This window comes from Suricata suricatta, chromosome 3 (assembly GCF_006229205.1).
Source record: "Suricata suricatta isolate VVHF042 chromosome 3, meerkat_22Aug2017_6uvM2_HiC, whole genome shotgun sequence".
Lineage (NCBI taxonomy): Eukaryota > Metazoa > Chordata > Mammalia > Carnivora > Herpestidae > Suricata > Suricata suricatta.
Window position 1 is genome coordinate 175,704,367 of NC_043702.1, and position 17,715 is coordinate 175,722,081.

Below are 17,715 nucleotides of genomic sequence, written 5' to 3' on the forward strand. Positions count from 1 at the left end.
GACTCCTGACTCCTGCGAGCCTGGGGCAAAGCGGTCCGAGGAAGGATGGTGGGGACCAGCTCTGGGTACGCGGGTGGTGGGAACGCACTGGCCAGCCTCTCCCGCCCCCAGCTCTGAGCCCAGCGCCCAGCCATGGCGTGCCCCTTGGATCAGGCCATCGGCCTCCTTGTGGCCATCTTCCACAAGTACTCGGGCAGGGAAGGCGACAGGCACACCCTGAGCAAGAAGGAGCTGAAGGAGCTGATCCAGAAAGAGCTCACCATTGGCTCGGTGAGTGAGTCTCTCCCAGGGCCCTTTTCCCTCCCCTTTAAAAGCAGGATTGGGAGAAGGGGAGGTGCCCTGGGACTCCCAGGTTTCTGCGTCCTGGGGCCCAAGTCACATACCTCACTGGGACCATGGGTCAGCTGTCCTGTGGGGCTGGGGGAGACTCAGCCTGGTGCTCACTCTCCCTGAGTGAGGAGCGGGAGAAAGTAAACCAGGTGAACCCAGGTGGCCAAGCCGCACTGGGCCACTTGTGTGAGGAGGGGGAAGGGAGAGAACCCAGGGGTCTCCTCGCCATTGAGTCTGGATTTCCCGTTCTAACATGTTAGAAGCTGCAGGACGCTGAAATTGCAAAGCTGATGGACGACCTTGACCGGAACAAGGACCAGGAGGTGAACTTCCAGGAATATGTCACCTTCCTGGGGGCCTTGGCTTTGATCTACAATGATGCCCTCAAAGGCTGAAAATAAATCAGGAAGGTGGAGACACCCTCTACCCCTTGTCTAAGTCAAATCCATGGAGGGCAATTGTTCAATAAACATCATCTTTGGCCAAGTCGGCCTCTAAGTCCTGGCTTCCCAGTGATTTGTTCCCTCCTCTGTCGGTGCTGCACCAGCCATCATAGAGTTTGCTTGTGATCACCTCTGGGAATGACTCCGATGTCCCATGCCTGGCACCACCCTGACAAAGCCACTACTAGCTCGTAAGGTGCCTTTCCGTCAAGTAGAAAAGGGTCTCACTGAGGATGAAGTCATGTTAAGGAAGGCTCAGGTGGTCCCCAGTGGAGGGGTTCTGGGATGGGGGTGCAGAAGGGAATGGTGCCTGAGCCGGGCTGTGCTAGGTCCAGAGCGGGGCAAAGATAGTCTGGTCAGAGTCCCTGGCGGCAAAGACCTGTTTTGGTCTGAGTGTGCTGAGAGGAGAAGGGCCATGGGGTTGGGCCAGTCCGCTTTCTCACTGCAGTGAGGTGGAGCAGAGAGGGCAAGTCTGGCCCAAAGCTTGGGAGATGTTGGCAGGCTGCCCATGGCCCAGTCGGAGCTGGGGGCTACTTTAGGAGTCTGTCCTCGTATTTGGGTACAGGGTCTTTTGCGTTGGGGGTTGTGATCTGAGAAGCAGGCACCTGCATAGACATGAGAATCAGGGCGTGCTCAGGAAGGGGGCAGGGCGGGGTGCTCACGAAGGGGGCGGGGCCCACTGCAGCTTCAAGCCTTTCAGTGAATAGGGAGCGGCCCATCCCTGCAGCCTCAGCAGAGTGACTCACCCCCTCCCCGTTATTTCGTGGGAACCCAGCCTGGCTCTCAGCCCCCATCAGGAAGGATGACTAATTGAATGATTGAGTCCATTGTCTGCATTTATGTTTTCAGGGGTGGGGGAGTAGAGTAAACTGGTGTCTGTCCCCCTTCCGCCCCTCGAGGCGGAGTCTGAGCCAGGCTGGCGCCTCTGTCCCGGGCACCTCAGAGGGAGATCGTGTTCTTCCTCTGTCTCTTCCCCGCTTCCCAGGCGGCCCGACTTAGAGGAGCTGCCTTCCTTCTCCGTGGGGCAGCGGAACCGTCCGGAAAGGGCCACTGGACCCGCTTCTCGTCCCTCGTGCCTCGCAGGGAGCAGGAGAGACCCAGGGCCCCCTGAGCTCCCAGCTCCGGGTCTGCACAGCCTGTTCAACTCCCTCTGGAAAAGTACCTTCCCGCCGGCGTTGGCCCGCAATTCGGGGCGCGGAGCCTGCGCCCTCGTGTGGGCAGAGAGCAGGCTGCGGCGGCGGGATTCGCGTGCTGGGGCCCTGGGGTGGGGCCGCGGGACCGAACCGCAGCCCGGACCCTCAGGGAGCCTTCTGTGAGGAGGGCGACGGGACTTGGCCGCCCAGGGAATGTCAGCCGGGGAGTCTTTTGGCTCCAGCAATGGATTCCCACATAAAGCCACTCAACTTTGTCTTAGACAAACCTAAGTCAATGAAAGAAAGGTGAAGAATAGAGTTTGAACCCGGCCCTCCCTCTTCCCCTCTTTCAGGGGCGGGAAGACTTGGTGCAAAGAGGGAGGAGGAGCCGCTCAGGTCAGGCTCAGCCCCACATTTCTGGGGAGCCCTGCTGGCTGGAGGGTGCGCACTCCGCCTGCTAAATAAATGGGCGTATGCCTTCCAGTGTCTGCTCCACAGTGGTGGAGGGAATGGGAACATGGATTTAAAAAATAAAACAGGCCCCAAATAAGCAGCAAAACTTTTCATTTGCTTTGAGGGTAATTTTTTTTAAGATTTCATTTTTTAATGTTTTATTTAAATTTTTTTATTTTTGAGAAACAGAGAGAGACAGCGCGAGCAGGGGAGGGTCAGAGAGAGAGGGAGACACAGAATCTGAAGCAGGCTCCAGGCTCTGAGCCAGCTGCGGGCACAGAGCCCGAAGCGGGGCTGGAACCCACGACTGCGAGATCATGACCTGAGCCGAAGCAGACGCTTCACTGACTGAGCCACCCAGGCGCCCCTAAGATTTCATTTTTAAGTAATCTCTACCCTCAATGTGGGACTTGAACTCACAGCCCTGAGATCAAGAGTCTCAGGCTCTACCCACTGAACCAGCTAGGCATCTGAGGGTATCATTTTAATGGTTTTTAGGGGCGCCTGGGTGGCTCAGTCAGTTAAGGGCTTGACTTCAGTTCAGGTCATGATCTCATGGGTTCGAGCCTTGCATTGGGCTCTGTGCTGACAGCTCAGAGCCTGGAGCCTGCTTCACATTCTGTGTCTCCATCTCTCTATCTCTACTTACGTTCTGTCCATCTTTTCGTCTCTCAAAAATAAACATTTTTAAAAAACTTTAAAGGTCTTTTGGGGGTGGAGGTGGGAGGAAGGAGCATTTCTAAAGGAATCTGGTGGGTGCAGGCATCAAAACATGGAACTGGGGATGGAAAGGTGCACGGACCGTTCATTTTTATCGTGTTTGCCTTTAATTGATGTAAGTTGAAGTAAGCCCTGTGTGCTCACTCTGTGGAGGAGGGGTCTGGGCTCAGAGGAGAGGGAGAGGTTCAGATGTGAGCCGGGGACTTCATTCATGCTCTGTCCCTTTGGTGTGGCTGACCAGGGAAGTCCAGTTCACCTGCGGGTGGGATGGTGGGAATGCCTGGACCCCATCCCCCAGCTGAGGCTCTTTGCCCCCTGGAAGTCCCCCCTTCAACCTAGTCGTCCTGACACCCTGAAGCTGAAGCCGCTGAGCAGCCCATTTTGTAAGCTGGGTCGGGCCCAGGAAGAGGGTGTAGAACTGATCACAGGATGCAGTTCTGTTCTCTGCCAAGCAAATCTGAAATCGTTACAAATAACTCCACTTTACACTTGTGTAGCAATTTTATTTTCATAAGACACTTTCATATGCATTGTCTTTTGTGATGCTCCGAAGGTTTGTGTGTAGTATTTGTTGTTAGCCCCATTTACTGAGTGAGAAGACTAAGTTACAGGGAACTAAGAGCCTCTACCTGGGTGTGCGGTCAGCGCTGGGCGCCCCTCCCCTGCAGCTTATTAGTGTGCATCTGATCATGACATAGTTTGGCCATTTCTGCTTCATCTTTTTCTTTTACGTCTTTTAATTGCACATTGAGAGTATACAGAATGATTTATGGAACACATCTCAGGGATAAGAATCCTGACACAAAACCCTAGAGTTTAAGAAATGCACGTACCTTCACTTGTCAACCCCCTGGGTAGCCTTCCTCATCTCATCCCCTTCCCTTCTGGTTGTTGTGTTTATCATTTTATCTTTTTTAAAATAATTTTGGTACTGGGGCACCTGGGTGGCTCAGTTAGTTGAACATCCGACTCTTGATTTCTGCTCAGGTTATGATCTCAAAGTTCATGGGATTGAGTCACAAGTCGGGCTCTGTGCAGACAGCGCGGAGCCTGCTTGGGGTTCTCTCTCTCCCTTTCTCTGTCCCTTTCCCCCCTGCTCCCTTGTGTGCTTGTGTGTGTGTGTGTGTGTGTGTGAATGCACTTGAGCTCTCTCCCAAAACAAACATCAAAAAATACATTTTGCACAAATATTTTCATCTTCTGTTTCAGAAAAATGTATTAAAAATTCCTTCTGTTCATCACTCTGTAATGCCCATTGTATAGTAAATGTAGGAGGGTCTGTTTCTGAGCTCTCTTTTTCTGTTCTATTGATTGATCTACTTCTATGCCAATGCCGCTCTATCTTTTAAAACTTTTTTTATATTTCTATAATAATCATTGATATTGGAAAGGCAAATCTCCCACCTTGCTCTTCATTTTTCAGAGAAATCTCTGCTACTCTTGGCCTTCTAATTTTACTTATTTATTTATGGATTCTATTCTTTTGTCTTTATTTTCCCAAAAGAAACAGTCTTCAACCTACCAGTTCATTAAAAACCTGCCATGTGCAATTGTGTCATCTTTGATGATCTTCCCTGCAGATGACACACATGGCCTCACAGTGTGGTTCAGTCGACTGGACAGTGTTCAAGAGCATGTGATGCCATCGGTCACTCTCTTTTACCCCTGACACAGTACTGGCTTGGTTTGCAACACACTACAGGCTCTGGTGTTTCTTGGTTCCTCTACTTTATTATTATTTTTTAAATTTATTTTTTCCCTACTCCCTTCCCTGTCCCCTCCTTTCTACTTTAAAATATACACTTTAGAGTGATCTTGTTAAGTCCCACAGAACAAAGTGTTGGAGTTTTGTTTGACATTGCATAGATTCTGTGGATCACCTTGTGGAGAATGTTGAATCTTCCAATCCATAAACATGGTTTACCTCTCTATTTAGGTCTTTAAAATCTTTGATTAATTAGCATGTGATCATTCTCACCAAACACACTTAATTATACAATTTATTGACAGTGTTGCAAATGTCATGTTCTAAAAAATATTTTTTTCTGTTATTGGTGTAGAAATGTAATTGAGTTTTTACATATTTAAATATTTGAAACTTTGTACGAAATATAACAAAACTTACCATTTTAGCTATTTTCAAGTGTACAGTTTTGTAGAGTTAAGTGTGTTCACATTGTTGGGCAACAGATCTCCAGATCCCTTTCATCCTGCAGAACTGAAATTGCACATCCATTAAACAAAACTCCCCCTTTTCTACACCTCACCTGGTCCCTGGCTCCAGCATGCTACATTTTGTTTTTATGAATTTGCTTTAGATGTCTCATGTAAGTGGAGTCATACAATATCGTCTTTTTTGGCGACTGCCTTATTTCACTTAACGTAGTGTCTTCAAGGTTCATTCATATTACAGCATGTGACAAGATTTCCTTCCTTTTTGTGATTGAGTTTTGTATTGATTTTATATTCAGAAACTTTTCTAAACTCTCATTATTTCTGGTAATTTAGAGTCTTTTGTGTTTTCTTTAGAGCCAATTATTTCAATCTGCAAATCAAAGTTTTCCTTTTACTTTCATGATACATATGACTTTTATTTATTTTTTTTGTCTCTTGGTCTGGAAGGGACTCCTGTCTTTTGTTAGTACCTTGTTAAATAGCAGTGTCAATGGACACTCCTGTTTTGTTTCTAATCTTAAAAGAAATACTTTCAAATGCTATGCCATTAAATGTGATATTTACTGTAGGTATTTTTTAAAGAAACTTTAATCAGAAATTAGAAATAAACAAGTTCTCTTTATTCTGTTTGCTGAATATTTATTTAAAATAATGAATTGATATTTTTAAAGTGCTTTTTCTGCATATATTAAGATGATTGTGAATTTTCCTCTTTTATCTGTTAATGAATTATAAAACTTCATTTTCTTTTTATAGTAATATATATTTTTACATGTTTATTTATTTTGGGGGGGAGGGGCAGAGAGAGGAGAGTCAGAATCCAAAGCAGGTTCTGCAGAGCTAGCCTTGGGGCTTGATCCCACAAATGGTAAGATCATGACTTGAGCCAAAATCAAGGCACTTAAATGACCAAGCCATCCAGGTGTCCCTATAACTACTTTCTATCTCTAAACCAAATTTATATTTCTGAGATAAACCCATCTTAGTCATGACAGGTCAGTTTTTATGTTACTGGATTTGGTCTGCTGGCATTGTATTTCAGATTTTTACTCTTGAGTAAGATTGGTTTGTAATTTTCCTTTGTTGTATTATCCTTGCAGGTTTGGATATAAAGATTATACTGGCCTCATAAAATGAACGGGGGAAAGCTTTCTACCCTCATTTCTTTCTTTCTTTCTTTCTTTTTTTTTTTTTAGCTTTTATTTATTTAGTAATCGCTACACCCAACATGGGGCTCCAACTCACGACTCCTCGACCAAGAGTTGTGTGCTCCTCCAATGAAGCCAGCAAGGTACCACTTTCTCTCTCCATTTCTAAACTTAAGCATATTATGTAGAAACCTGAAATTTGCTCCTTGAATGGTTTTCATAAATCTCATTGGTAAATTTTTGCAAGATTTTCTTTGTCATAAGAGTTTAAACTACTGATGCCATTTTAAATGGTTATTGAGCCATTCAGTTCTTCTATTCCTCCTTGTGCCACTTTGGTGAGACTTTTCTCTAGGAGTTCATCCATTTCATCTGTATTTTAAAATTTATTCATATAGGGGCACCTGAGTGGCTCAGAGTGTCGGTCCTCGACTCAGGCCGTGATCTCCTGGTTCCTGAGTTCAAGCTGTCAGCCTCTCAGCACAGAGCCGGCTTCAGATCCTCCGCCCCTCTCTCTGCCTCTCCCCTACGTGTGCTCTCCACATCTCCCAAAATAAGTAAATACATAGAAAAAAATTTATTGATATAAAGTTATTCATTATATACTCTTATTATCTATATATTGGAAGCTTTGAAATTATGAAACCTCCTCTTTTGGTTCCTATTGTTAATTTGTGCCTTTCCTTTCTTTTCATTTTCTCTGAATAATATTGTTAGAGGGTTGTCTTTTTTTTCTTCCACGGTTTTTGATAAACCAAGTTTGGCTTAATTAATTCTATTATGTGTTTGTTGCATATTTTATTAAATTCTGCTCTTGCTTTTATTTTCTTCCTTCAACATTGTTTGGGTTTATTTTGAGATGACTCCTTTATTTTTAAAATTCTGTCTTTTCTAATATATGACTTTAGGCTGTACACTTTCTTTAAGAACTGTTTTGGCCACACCCCAAAGTATGTATATTGTTGCATTACTGTATATAAATATATAATTGAATTGTTAAGCATTTTCCAATTTCATTATGATTTGTTATCTTTTAATGAATAATTTTTAAGTATATATTTTAAGTTAAATATTTAAAAGTTTATAATTTTCAAACACATGCTTTTTTAAATTTAAATTTTTAAAATTTTTTTTATTTTTGAGAGACAGACAGAGACAGAGTGAGCAGGGGAGGGTCAGTGAGAGAGGAAGATACAGAATCTGAAGACAGTCTCCAGGCTCTAAGCTAGCTGTCAGCACAGAGCCCGATGCGGGGCTCGAACCCACGATCATGACCTGAGCCGAAGTTGGGCGCTTAAACAACTGAGCCACCCAGGCACTCCAAACATATGCTTTTTTAAAATAGATATCCATTTGTTATTAATTTGTAGCTTATTTACATTGAGTCCCATAACAGGGGTTTATGACATCAATCCTATGAAATATGTTGAGATGTCTTCTCTGCTTTATCTATCATGTAGTCAATCGCATAAGAGTGTAGGGGCTTCGGAAGAATGTGTATTCTGTAGTTTTCTATTTCCTTTTTTCTTATGGAGGTTTTTGTCTGCTTGTTCTCTCGATTACTGAAAAAAAGTATGTTGAGATATCTCTCCAAGGCTGTGAATTTATTAATTTCTTATTGTAATTCTGTTAATATCTGCTTTATATATTTTGAAGCTATATTATTAAATGAAAACAAGTTTCGAGATGTTATATCTTTGGGGGATTTTTGTATTAATATATGATTATTTTTTATCTCTAATAATGCTCTTTAAATTTTTTTTAAGTTCATTTACTTATTTTTCGAGACAGGGATAGACTCAGAGAGCACGAGTGGGAGAGGGGTAGAGAGAGAGGGAGAGTGAGAATCCCAAGCAGGCTCCGTGCTGTCAGCCCCATGTGGGGCTCGAACTCAAGAACTGTGAGATCATGACCTGAGGTGAAACCAAGATTTGGACATTTAACTGACTGAGACACTCAGGAGCTATCTAATAATGTTCTTTACATGTTACATTTTATATTAATTAGCTTTTGTTTGGTTAATATTTGCATGGCATATCTCTTTTCATTCTGCTATTATTAGCCTAGTGTCCTTTTGCTTTGGATTTGTCTTTTATAAATAGCACATAGAGATTTAAAATTCAGATCAGATGATCTTTCTTTCCTACCTGGAGCATTGCATTCATTTAGAAGCATTGAAATTACTAATGTGTTTGTTATTCTACCATCTCATTTTATGCTATTTCCCCACATTTTCTGTTTCTTTTTCTATCATAATTGATTAAAGGAATTTTTCACTCATTTCATTTTTTTTCCTAATTAGTATGTAAGTGTGGAATCTATTCTATTCCTGTTATTTCAGTGGTTACCTTGGATATATTCACACACATATTGGATTCATTAGTGTAAAGTCTTCAGCAATTTTTCCTTCTCCTGAATGAATAAGGACCTCAGCATACCTAATTCTCATCACCCCTTCATGATTACTCATCTTTGTCAGGTGCATTGGCTTTTCCTTTTTGGTTTCACAAGTCACCATCGTTATTATTTTATGTGGTAAATATATCTTTCTATTTAGCCACTCATTTGACTACTCATTTGTTCAATTTTCCTTATGTCTGAAATTCATCCTTAAACATTTTCTTACCTTTTTCTGACAAATTCTCTTACATTTTATTTTTCCTTGTTTTGTACTTTTTCTTGGAAGATAATTTTGGCAGGTTGAATTTTCTCCCTGCTCATTTATTACCCACTTTCTTCTTTTGCTTATTTTTGTTTTTGAGAAATCAGTTGTCAGTTTAATTTTTACTCCTTTATACTAATTCCTCTTTTCTACAGCTTTTAAGATCTTGTCTTTGTTTTTCCACAGTTTCATTATTATGTCTCTAGAATTGGATTTATTTGTATCTAACCTGTTTGGGATTCATTAGTTGGGGTTCAGTAGGTTGCTCTGAATCTTCGGATTGGTGTTTCTCCTCAGGTTTTTTTTTTTTTTAAGTTTATTTATTTATTTTGAGAGTGAACGAGCAGGGGAGGGGCAGAGAAAGAGGGAAAGGGAATCCCAGCAGGCTCTGAGCTGTCAGCACAGAGCCCAACATGGGGCTCGAACCCACAAAAGTGGGAGATCATGACCTGAGCTGAAACCAAGAGCCAGATGCCTAATCACCTGAGCCACCAGGTGGCCCGTCTCTTCAATTTTGGAAAATTCTCATCTGTTGTTTCTGTAAATGTTCCCTTGGCTCTATTATTACTTCTTCGTCTCTTCTCCTTTCTTTTATTTCTGGAATTCTGCATGTCAGAGCTTTTCATGCTTTCCTCCCTGTCTCTTGACCTCTTGTTCAGGTTTTCCATCTGTCTGTCTTTCTGTACTACATTCTGGGTGATTGCTTCTATAGTTCACTAATGGTCTCTGCAATCGTCTCTTGTTTGTGGTTAAACTCATTCACTGAGTTTTAAATGTTTAGTTATTGTATTTTATTTTAATTTATATTTTATTTCATTTCTATATCCGATTCTTCAAATATATTTGGTATTTTTATAATGTCTTGCTCTTTTACTCTACCAACTCACTTTATTGTTAAACATATTACACATAGTTATTTTATGTTCTGTGGTCAGTGTTTCAGTATTGGAGTCTTGGGGGCAAATTTTGATCTCTGTTTTCTTCTGGCTCTTGTTCACAGTGCCTGATTTCCTTGTGTGTTTTGTGATATGTATATATTTTTAAATGTTTATTTATTTGAGAGAGAGAAACACAGAGCGTGAGCAGCGGAGGAGTGAAGAGAGAGGGAAATACAGAATCAGAAGCGGGCGCCAGGCTCTGAGCTCAAAGGACTAAGCCATCTAGGCCTTCCTGTTTTGTGATTTTTGACTGTCAGCTTGTATTTCTGGAAATTTTATCTGTGGACATTTTTCAAGTGTCTAGGTTGAATTGAAGATGGGTTTTCTACAGCACATTTGCATTCATTTCCACCAAGTGCCTTAGGGTACTTTCTGCGGAGGCCATTTTAAACTAAAATATTAATTTGAAGGAGGTTTTTTCCCCCCATCATTCTGTGGTATGAATTCTGCATGCATACTCAAACAATAATTGATTTATTGCTTGAATATTGGGAGTATTTTCTCTCCACTCAGCACCCCCATTCAAAGAAAGCAAATCTCTTTGAGTGTCCAAATATGAAAATTTATCTCCATTTTACCTTCACTGTATAGGTGAGACTTTTAAACTCTCAGCCTGATGCAGGTTTGGGATGGTTCTCCATTAGACTTCCTTCTGGGAGGCCATGAAAATAGAAGATAAATTTCACTAAGTATGGCAGATGCCCTTAAGGAAAAGCTAGCTTCAAAGCTCTTCTCATTTCTCTGGGTTCCTATTTTTTTTTAACTATTATTTTTTAAGTTTATCTATTTATTTTAAGAGAGAGAAGAGGGAGTGAGAGGGAAGGAGGAGAGAGAGAGACAGAGAGAGACAGAGAGAGAGGATCCCAAGCAGGCTCCTCACTGTCAGTTCAGAGCCCCTCACAGAGAACCATGAGATCATGACCTGAGCCAAAATCAAGAGTCAGATGTTTAACCCACTTAACTGCTGGGCCACCCAGCGTTCCTATTTTTATTTAAATTTCATTTCTGAATATTTCTTACTAAATTGTTGGTCCACTGATAATACTTTAAAAGGGTTTTCTTATTTTATGCAGCATTTTGACTAGTTTCCGGTTGGGCAGTGTAACTATTCTGCCAATATTTATTTTCTCACTCAACAAGTATGTATGGAGACTATCCTCTGTGTGCAGAGAATGATTTTATTGCCTCAGCTGCCAAGATAGATGAATGCCACTCTCTGCCCTAAGGGAGCTCCCGACCCACAACAATTCAGACAAAGTTATTTCAGTTTACTTGGGTACTTGGTTTTAATGGATGGATTTCATATCTACAGTAAGATATACCATAAAAATACAGAACCCAGCTCCTAGCCCAGGAGTGAGGCTGTGACCTGAAGAATTGTAGTACACCAATGCTGGATGGGATATTAGAAACAGTCCAGTACAGCACATTACAGTTTGTTACCTGGAGGTGCCCCTGCAGGTGTGCTGAGAACAGTCACGTGATTTATGCCCTGCCCAAAAAGGCCCAGGCAGGAGAGCCAGCAGGTCCTGAAATTCAGCCTGTGCTGAGCTTTCTGAGCTACCACCTTGTGTCTGGTGTATCTGGAGGATGAGACACTTCTTCTTTGAACAAGGGCAACATCTAGATTAGCAGACCGAGTGACAGGTATGTAGCCTAGCGAATAAGGGGCCTTGTGGCCAGGGCTCTGGAGCCCACCCGTTTCAGTGTCCTTCCCAGGACATTCTCACCTTTACTTACCTATGAATGGTGTCTTCCCTTTTTTAAATAAATAAATATGATTTATTGTCAAATTGGCTCACGTACAACACCCAGTGCTCATCCCAACAAGTGCCCTCTTCAATGCCCATCACCCATTTTCCTCTTTCTCCCACCCCCATGCACCTTCAGGTTGTTCTCTGTATTTAAGAGTCTCTTGTGGTTTATCTGAGTGGTGTCTTCCTAGACATTAATTTAAAAATATCCACATTAGGCTTTTCATGCTTTAAAAAGTAAGACACAACCATAATATGGTCCCCTCCTCCCCTTAGTTCTGCAGAGCAAGTGCCAGGTTTTCAAAAGGGAAAAGTACTTGATGGCTTTGGGGCCACAGTCAGAGAGGGCCAGGCAGGTGCCAGCCTCTGCGTGAGCCCTGAGCCCCCCTCATGGGGTGGGGGCGGGATGTAGCTGGAGCCTGTGGCCTGGGCTGCCTGGAAGAGGAGGAGGTGCCGGCCCTCTGGATGTTGTCCTTTGAGGCTTTCGGTTTCCTTCCTAACTTGTCCACTAAATGCTCTTTTTATACATTTGTCTTTCATTAGAAAATATTCCCTCCCAGATTATATCAATAAAAATTTGAAAAATATTTCAAAATGAAAAGGAAAAAAGTCACCTGAAATACTATCTTAATGAAATAACCATGGGTTTGATTACACCCTTTAATGCATCTCTTTTTAGATATATGATTTTATGGGCACCCGGCTGGCTCAGGTGGTGGAGCATGAGACTCTTCATCTCGGGGTCATGAGTTTGAGTCCCATGTTGGGCATGGAGCCTATTTAAAAGATAGATATATAATTTTATACACATGGAATCATAATAAATGCTGATGTATTGGTTATACTTTGAAATTTTTTGTTTTTATTTTTATTTTTCACTGTGGTAAAAAAATGCATAACTTAAAACTTAAATGCACCATTTTTTTAAATGATTTTTATTTATTTTTGAGAGACAGAGAGAGACAGTGCGAGCAGGGGAGGGTCAGGGAGAGAAGGAGATACAGAATCTGAAACAGGCTCCAGACTCTGAGCTAGCTGTCAGCACAGAGCCCGACGTGGGGCTCGAACCCACGAACCGTGAGATCTGACCTGAGCCAAAGCCGTATGCTTAACCGACTGAGCCACCCAGGCACCCCTAAATGCACCATTTTTAAATGTACAGTTTAGTTGTGTTAAGTACATTCACATTGCCCTGCAAACAGTCTCAGAGCTGTTGTCTTATACAGAAACTCTTTCCTCTAAACATATCCCATCCCTCCCCCAGTCAACTGCCCTTCTTTCTGTCTCTATGGATTTGACTCCTCTAGGGCCTCATGTAAGTGAAACCATGTGGTATTTATCTTTTTATAGCTGACTTCTATTTCTCAGCATAATGTCCTCAAGGTTCATGCATGTTTTAGTATGTGTCAGAATTTCCTTCCCTTTTAAGGCAGTGATACTTTTTTAAATGCGGTGGTTTTACTTTCTTCTTTCTCTCATTTCCCCCCTTTAACTATCCCCCTAAACAGGGTTTTGAGATTAGTCTCAGTGTGCACAGCAGCCGGTTTCCCCACCATCAAGAGGCTCTTGGTGGCTGGTGGGAGGTCCTGTAGTTCCATTCAGCCTGACACTGTGCGCCTGGGGACAGCTTCAGACCCCACAGGCTGAGGGGTCAGTCCCGCAGGACAGCCCCCTCCCCCCCTCAGCCATCAGTCACAAGGCTGGGTTGTTACTTGTGCTTCAGACTGGCTGTAAATCAAAGGTTCTCAAGACTCCCCCTCTTTGGGTCCAAATACTTTGCTAGAGCAGCTCGGATAACTCAGGAAATCCACTTACTCACTAAATTACCAATTTATTACCAAAGATATTAAAGGATAAGTATCAACAGCCAGAGGTGGACACACACAGGGAAAGTCCTAAACAGAGGAGCCTCTGTCCTCATGGAGTTTGGGGGCCTGGCATGGTGCTGTGTGGATATGTTCTGATGAACCCCATCCATTGGGTTTTTATGGAGGCTCCATTACATGGGCACACTTGATTAAGTCATTGGCTTTGGTGATAGATTCAACCTCCAGCCCTCCCCCACAGTCCTGGAAATCAGGGAATTCTTGGTTGGTGCCTCTGGTAACCAGCCTCCATCCTTAGAGGCTTTCCTAAAGTCACTTTATTCACATAAACCCACCTGTGGTGGAAAGCACTGGTTATGGATAGTAAGACACCTTCTTTATGGCTCTGAGCATTTTTCAGGAATTAAAGACAAGAGATGAAATATTAAAACAAAAGATGCTTCTATTGCTCTTCTTACTCAGGAAATTCCAAGGTTTTTGGGAGTTCTGAGCCAGAAACTGGACAAAGTCTAAGTACACATGAGAAATACACTTTGGTCATCTGAATGACCACAGACACATATTTCTTATTTCACGACATCATACTTTTCTTCTTTTCTCTTTCAGTTTTGGGTTTTTAATATTTATCTTTATTGACTTTATCCCAATTGTACACATGAGGTATTGCAGACAGAGAAAAGATTTCTTATTAATGACCTTAACGGTCAGGGTCAGGGTCAGTGCATCAGGGCTGCTGTTACCCTGGGCCAGGCCATATTCGAGGACCAGACATCCCAAGGTGAGAACAAGGAAAAATGATTTTTATTTAGTTATAAAGGGTGTTTAGAAAGAGAGAACAGGCCGCAAATGGAGTCATTTGTGCGAAATCCAAGTCAGTAAACCAAGACATAACACCCAACCCTACTGCAGTCTCAGCCTTTCTCAGGAAGGTGAACTTCAGCCAGTCAATCTGAAATTACCTGGCCAGAATTAGTGAGGTGATCACTGATAGACCCTGTCTGTCCCCCATAGGAACGTGACCTTGGCTGAAACAGTTCGCCCACTCTTTTTTGCTAGAAATGTGCTTTCCTTCTGCCTTCTTCTGTCTATAAAAGCCTTTGATTTTGTACAGCTCTTGGGAGCTCCTATCTGCTGGATGGGATGCTGCCTGATTTGTGCATCATTGAATAAAACCAACAAGATTTTTAAAATTTACTTTGTTGAGGGGCGCCTGGGTGACTCATCTGGTTGAGCCTCCGACTTCAGCTCAGGTCATGATCTCGCGGTTTGTGGGTTCGAGCCCCGCATCGGGCTCTGTGCTGACAGCTAGCTCAGAACCTGGAGCTTGTCTTCAGGTTGTGTGTCTCCCTCTTTCTCTGAACCTCCCTTGCTCATGCTGTCTCTCTCTCTCTCTCAAAAATAAATAAAACATTAAAAAATTTTAAATTTACTTTGTTGAATTTTGTTTTTAAACAAGGGGAAGAGGGCAGTTGTCCTCTTTTATTTTTCTGAAAGAGTCTCCTTGAAAGTATCATAGGCCTGATCCCTAGTATCACCCTTTGAAATGTGAATAAAATTTATCCAGGAAGCAAACAGCCCTGGTAGTCTCTAGGGTTTAGGTACCAGAGATGTCTCTAAATTTGCATCTTCATCTCTTTTAAAGTATAAACACCTAGGCACCTTGGGCATAACTTAGGGACCTACTCTAGGTGGTAAGCACCTTGCTGAGAGAGTAGATCTTAAAGGTGCTCATTGCAGGGTTTACACTCAGAGCAATACCTACCATTGAGGGCTCCTCCCCAGGAGGCGGCGGCGTGTCAGCATGGCCGAAGAGTTTGTGAGCTGCAGAGTCCAGCCGGGAAGGCGGTTGTGTTCATCAAGCCCTCCTGCCCCTACTCCGGGAGGACCCAAGAGCTCCTCAGCCAGCTGCCCTTCAAACAAGGGCTTTTGGAATTTGTCGATATCACAGCCACCAGTGACACTGGCAAGATTCAAGATTATTTGGAACAGCTCACAGGAGCCAGAACAGCACCTCGGGTCTTTACCGGTAAAGATTGCATCGGCGGATGCACAGACCTAGTGGAAATGCATCAGCGTGGGGAGCTGCTGAAGCGGCTAAAACAGATGGGAGCTCTGCAGCAATTATAGGGCAGACCCCAGGATGATCTTCCCCTTGAGAACCGGATGGCATTTCAAATGAGGACCACACTTCCTGGTGGATGGATCTGGGGCTAACAGCCACAGCAACTGTTTACTTAAAATTCTGAAATGTGTTCACACAAAAAAAGGGGGGAGGGTGGATTTTTTGGGAAAAATAGCTTTCCTTCTTTTGACTCAGTATTAAATGCAGACCAACTTGCCCCAAACCACAGATCTGAGAAGGTTGAAAGACATCTTGGGTTTCTTCTCCATTGGCCCTTTGGGTTCCAAAAGACCATGACAAGGTATGGCTTGGGATTCACTCCATGACCCCAAAGATGTTCTTTCTCTTGGGCACGTGTCTCTTACTCTTCTCCATATGTCAGGACCTCTGAGCCAGTGTTTCTCAACCAAGATTACTCCAAGCACACTAGGATGAAGCTATAATTGGTTTCCTGCTATTGCCTCAAGGTTACTTTGTTGAGTTTAACTTGACAGAATTTTCAGTATGAAAACAACAGGTATTTGGACTGTGCTTTTTCAACTTTTAAGAGTCTCCCCAGTCATTATCCCCATGCCACCCCATCCTATCTTGGGAATCACTGCTCGGAATTCATGTCCTTAACCTTGACAACCCACAAATCTCATAGAGAATGTTCAACAATTCTGTGAAGGGTCTTAAGGGCCCCACGTGGGAAGCACCACGTGAAATGTCAAGCACGGTTGCTGGCGCCTCAGGGATCCGACGTATCAGCACAGCTGCTGCAATCACGGGTTCCCTCCGTTATGCAATATGGTCATCCAGGCGATCTGGAAGAGCAGTGTCTTAACTTGTTTAGGTTACGAACGGAAGTCAATGCAACATTTAAAATGTTACTACAGAAAACTTGCAACCCCCTTCCCCAAGAGTACGTCTGTAAAAGGGGCCAAATTTGAGAAACATGGTCCTAAGTGATTGTCTCTCCCTCCTTTTTCCTTCACTCTGAAAACTTTAGAGTTCTTTATTGTGAGGTTTGATCTAGAACTGCAATGTTAAAATTATTTCCTTTTGTGGTCTCTAGTGGGTATAGTTAATTTCTTTTCTAATAAATACCCAGAGGTGACAGTGATTTTTTGCTTAACTCTTTTCTGTTCCCAATACTTAAAGAATGATATTAATGTAAAAGACGCCAAATCAAACCTTTATTCATGTTTGTTGCCAACCATTATCAATAAAGGTACATGCTATTTTCCTTCATTAAGTACAAAAAAAAGGTGCTCACTGCAAAAAATGAAAGATAGTAACTATGTGTCAAGATGGAAGTGTTATCTAATGCTATAGTGGCAATAATTTTGCAATACATTTGATATAAATGTATCAAACCAACATATTGTACATGTTAAACTTGCATAATGTTATGTGTCAATTATATCCTAATAAAGCTAAGAAAAAGCAAAATTAAGTGAAAAACCAAAACCAAACCAGACAAACAAAAGCTTTGAGATATAATTCACATACCATAAAGTTGACCTTTTTTTTTTTAATGTTTCATTTATTTTTTGAGAGAGTGAGAGAGACAGCATGAACAGGGGAGGGTCAGAAAGACAGGGAGACATAGAATCTGAAGACAGGCTCCAGGCTCTGAGCTAGCTGTCAACACAGAGCCTGACATGGGGCTCGAACCCACGAACCATGAAATCATGACCTGAGCCAAAGCCAGACACTCAACCTGGACGCTCAACTGACTGAGCCACCCAGGCGCCCCACATTGGCCCTTTTTAAGTGTCTGATCCATGGTACTTTGGGTAGGGGTTTAGAACAACAGCCATTTATTCTGCAGGTCACAAGTCTTAAATCAGGTGTTGGCAGGGCCACATTCCCTCCAGAGGCTCCAGAGGAGAACTGGTTCTTTGTCTCCTTCAGAGTCTGGTGGCTCCTAGCTGCCTGCTCCGGGCTCTGCCTTGGGCCACACTGCCTCCTCTTCTGTCCTGTCAGATCTCTCCCTGCCTCAGTCCCTTCACCCCCCCTTAAAAAA

The 17,715-nt window shown here is 43.0% G+C and overlaps 1 protein-coding gene and 1 pseudogene across 1 annotated transcript; both read left to right on the forward strand.

Annotated features, from left to right (window-relative positions):
- The first annotated feature begins 68 nt into the window (after window positions 1–68).
- Window positions 69–828, forward strand: S100A6 (S100 calcium binding protein A6). The gene is made up of 2 exons (XM_029933262.1): window positions 69–270; window positions 591–828. Exons 1-2 carry the CDS (start codon window positions 133–135, stop codon window positions 723–725), a joined length of 273 nt encoding a protein of 90 aa, XP_029789122.1. The 5' UTR covers window positions 69–132; the 3' UTR covers window positions 726–828.
- A 14,555-nt stretch (window positions 829–15,383) lies between these two features.
- On the forward strand, window positions 15,384–15,709 carry LOC115287233 (annotated as a pseudogene).
- Window positions 15,710–17,715: the final 2,006 nt, after the last annotated feature.

What these genes read in the sequence shown, in the direction of transcription:
- S100A6 (XM_029933262.1), top strand. Translation starts at nt 133, where the DNA reads ATGGCGTGCCCCTTGGATCAGGCCATCGGCCTCCTTGTGGCCATCTTC. An exon ending in AAGAGCTCACCATTGGCTCG is followed by an intron (nt 271 to 590) that starts GTGAGTGAGTCT and finishes CTAACATGTTAG; the next exon opens with AAGCTGCAGGACGCTGAAAT.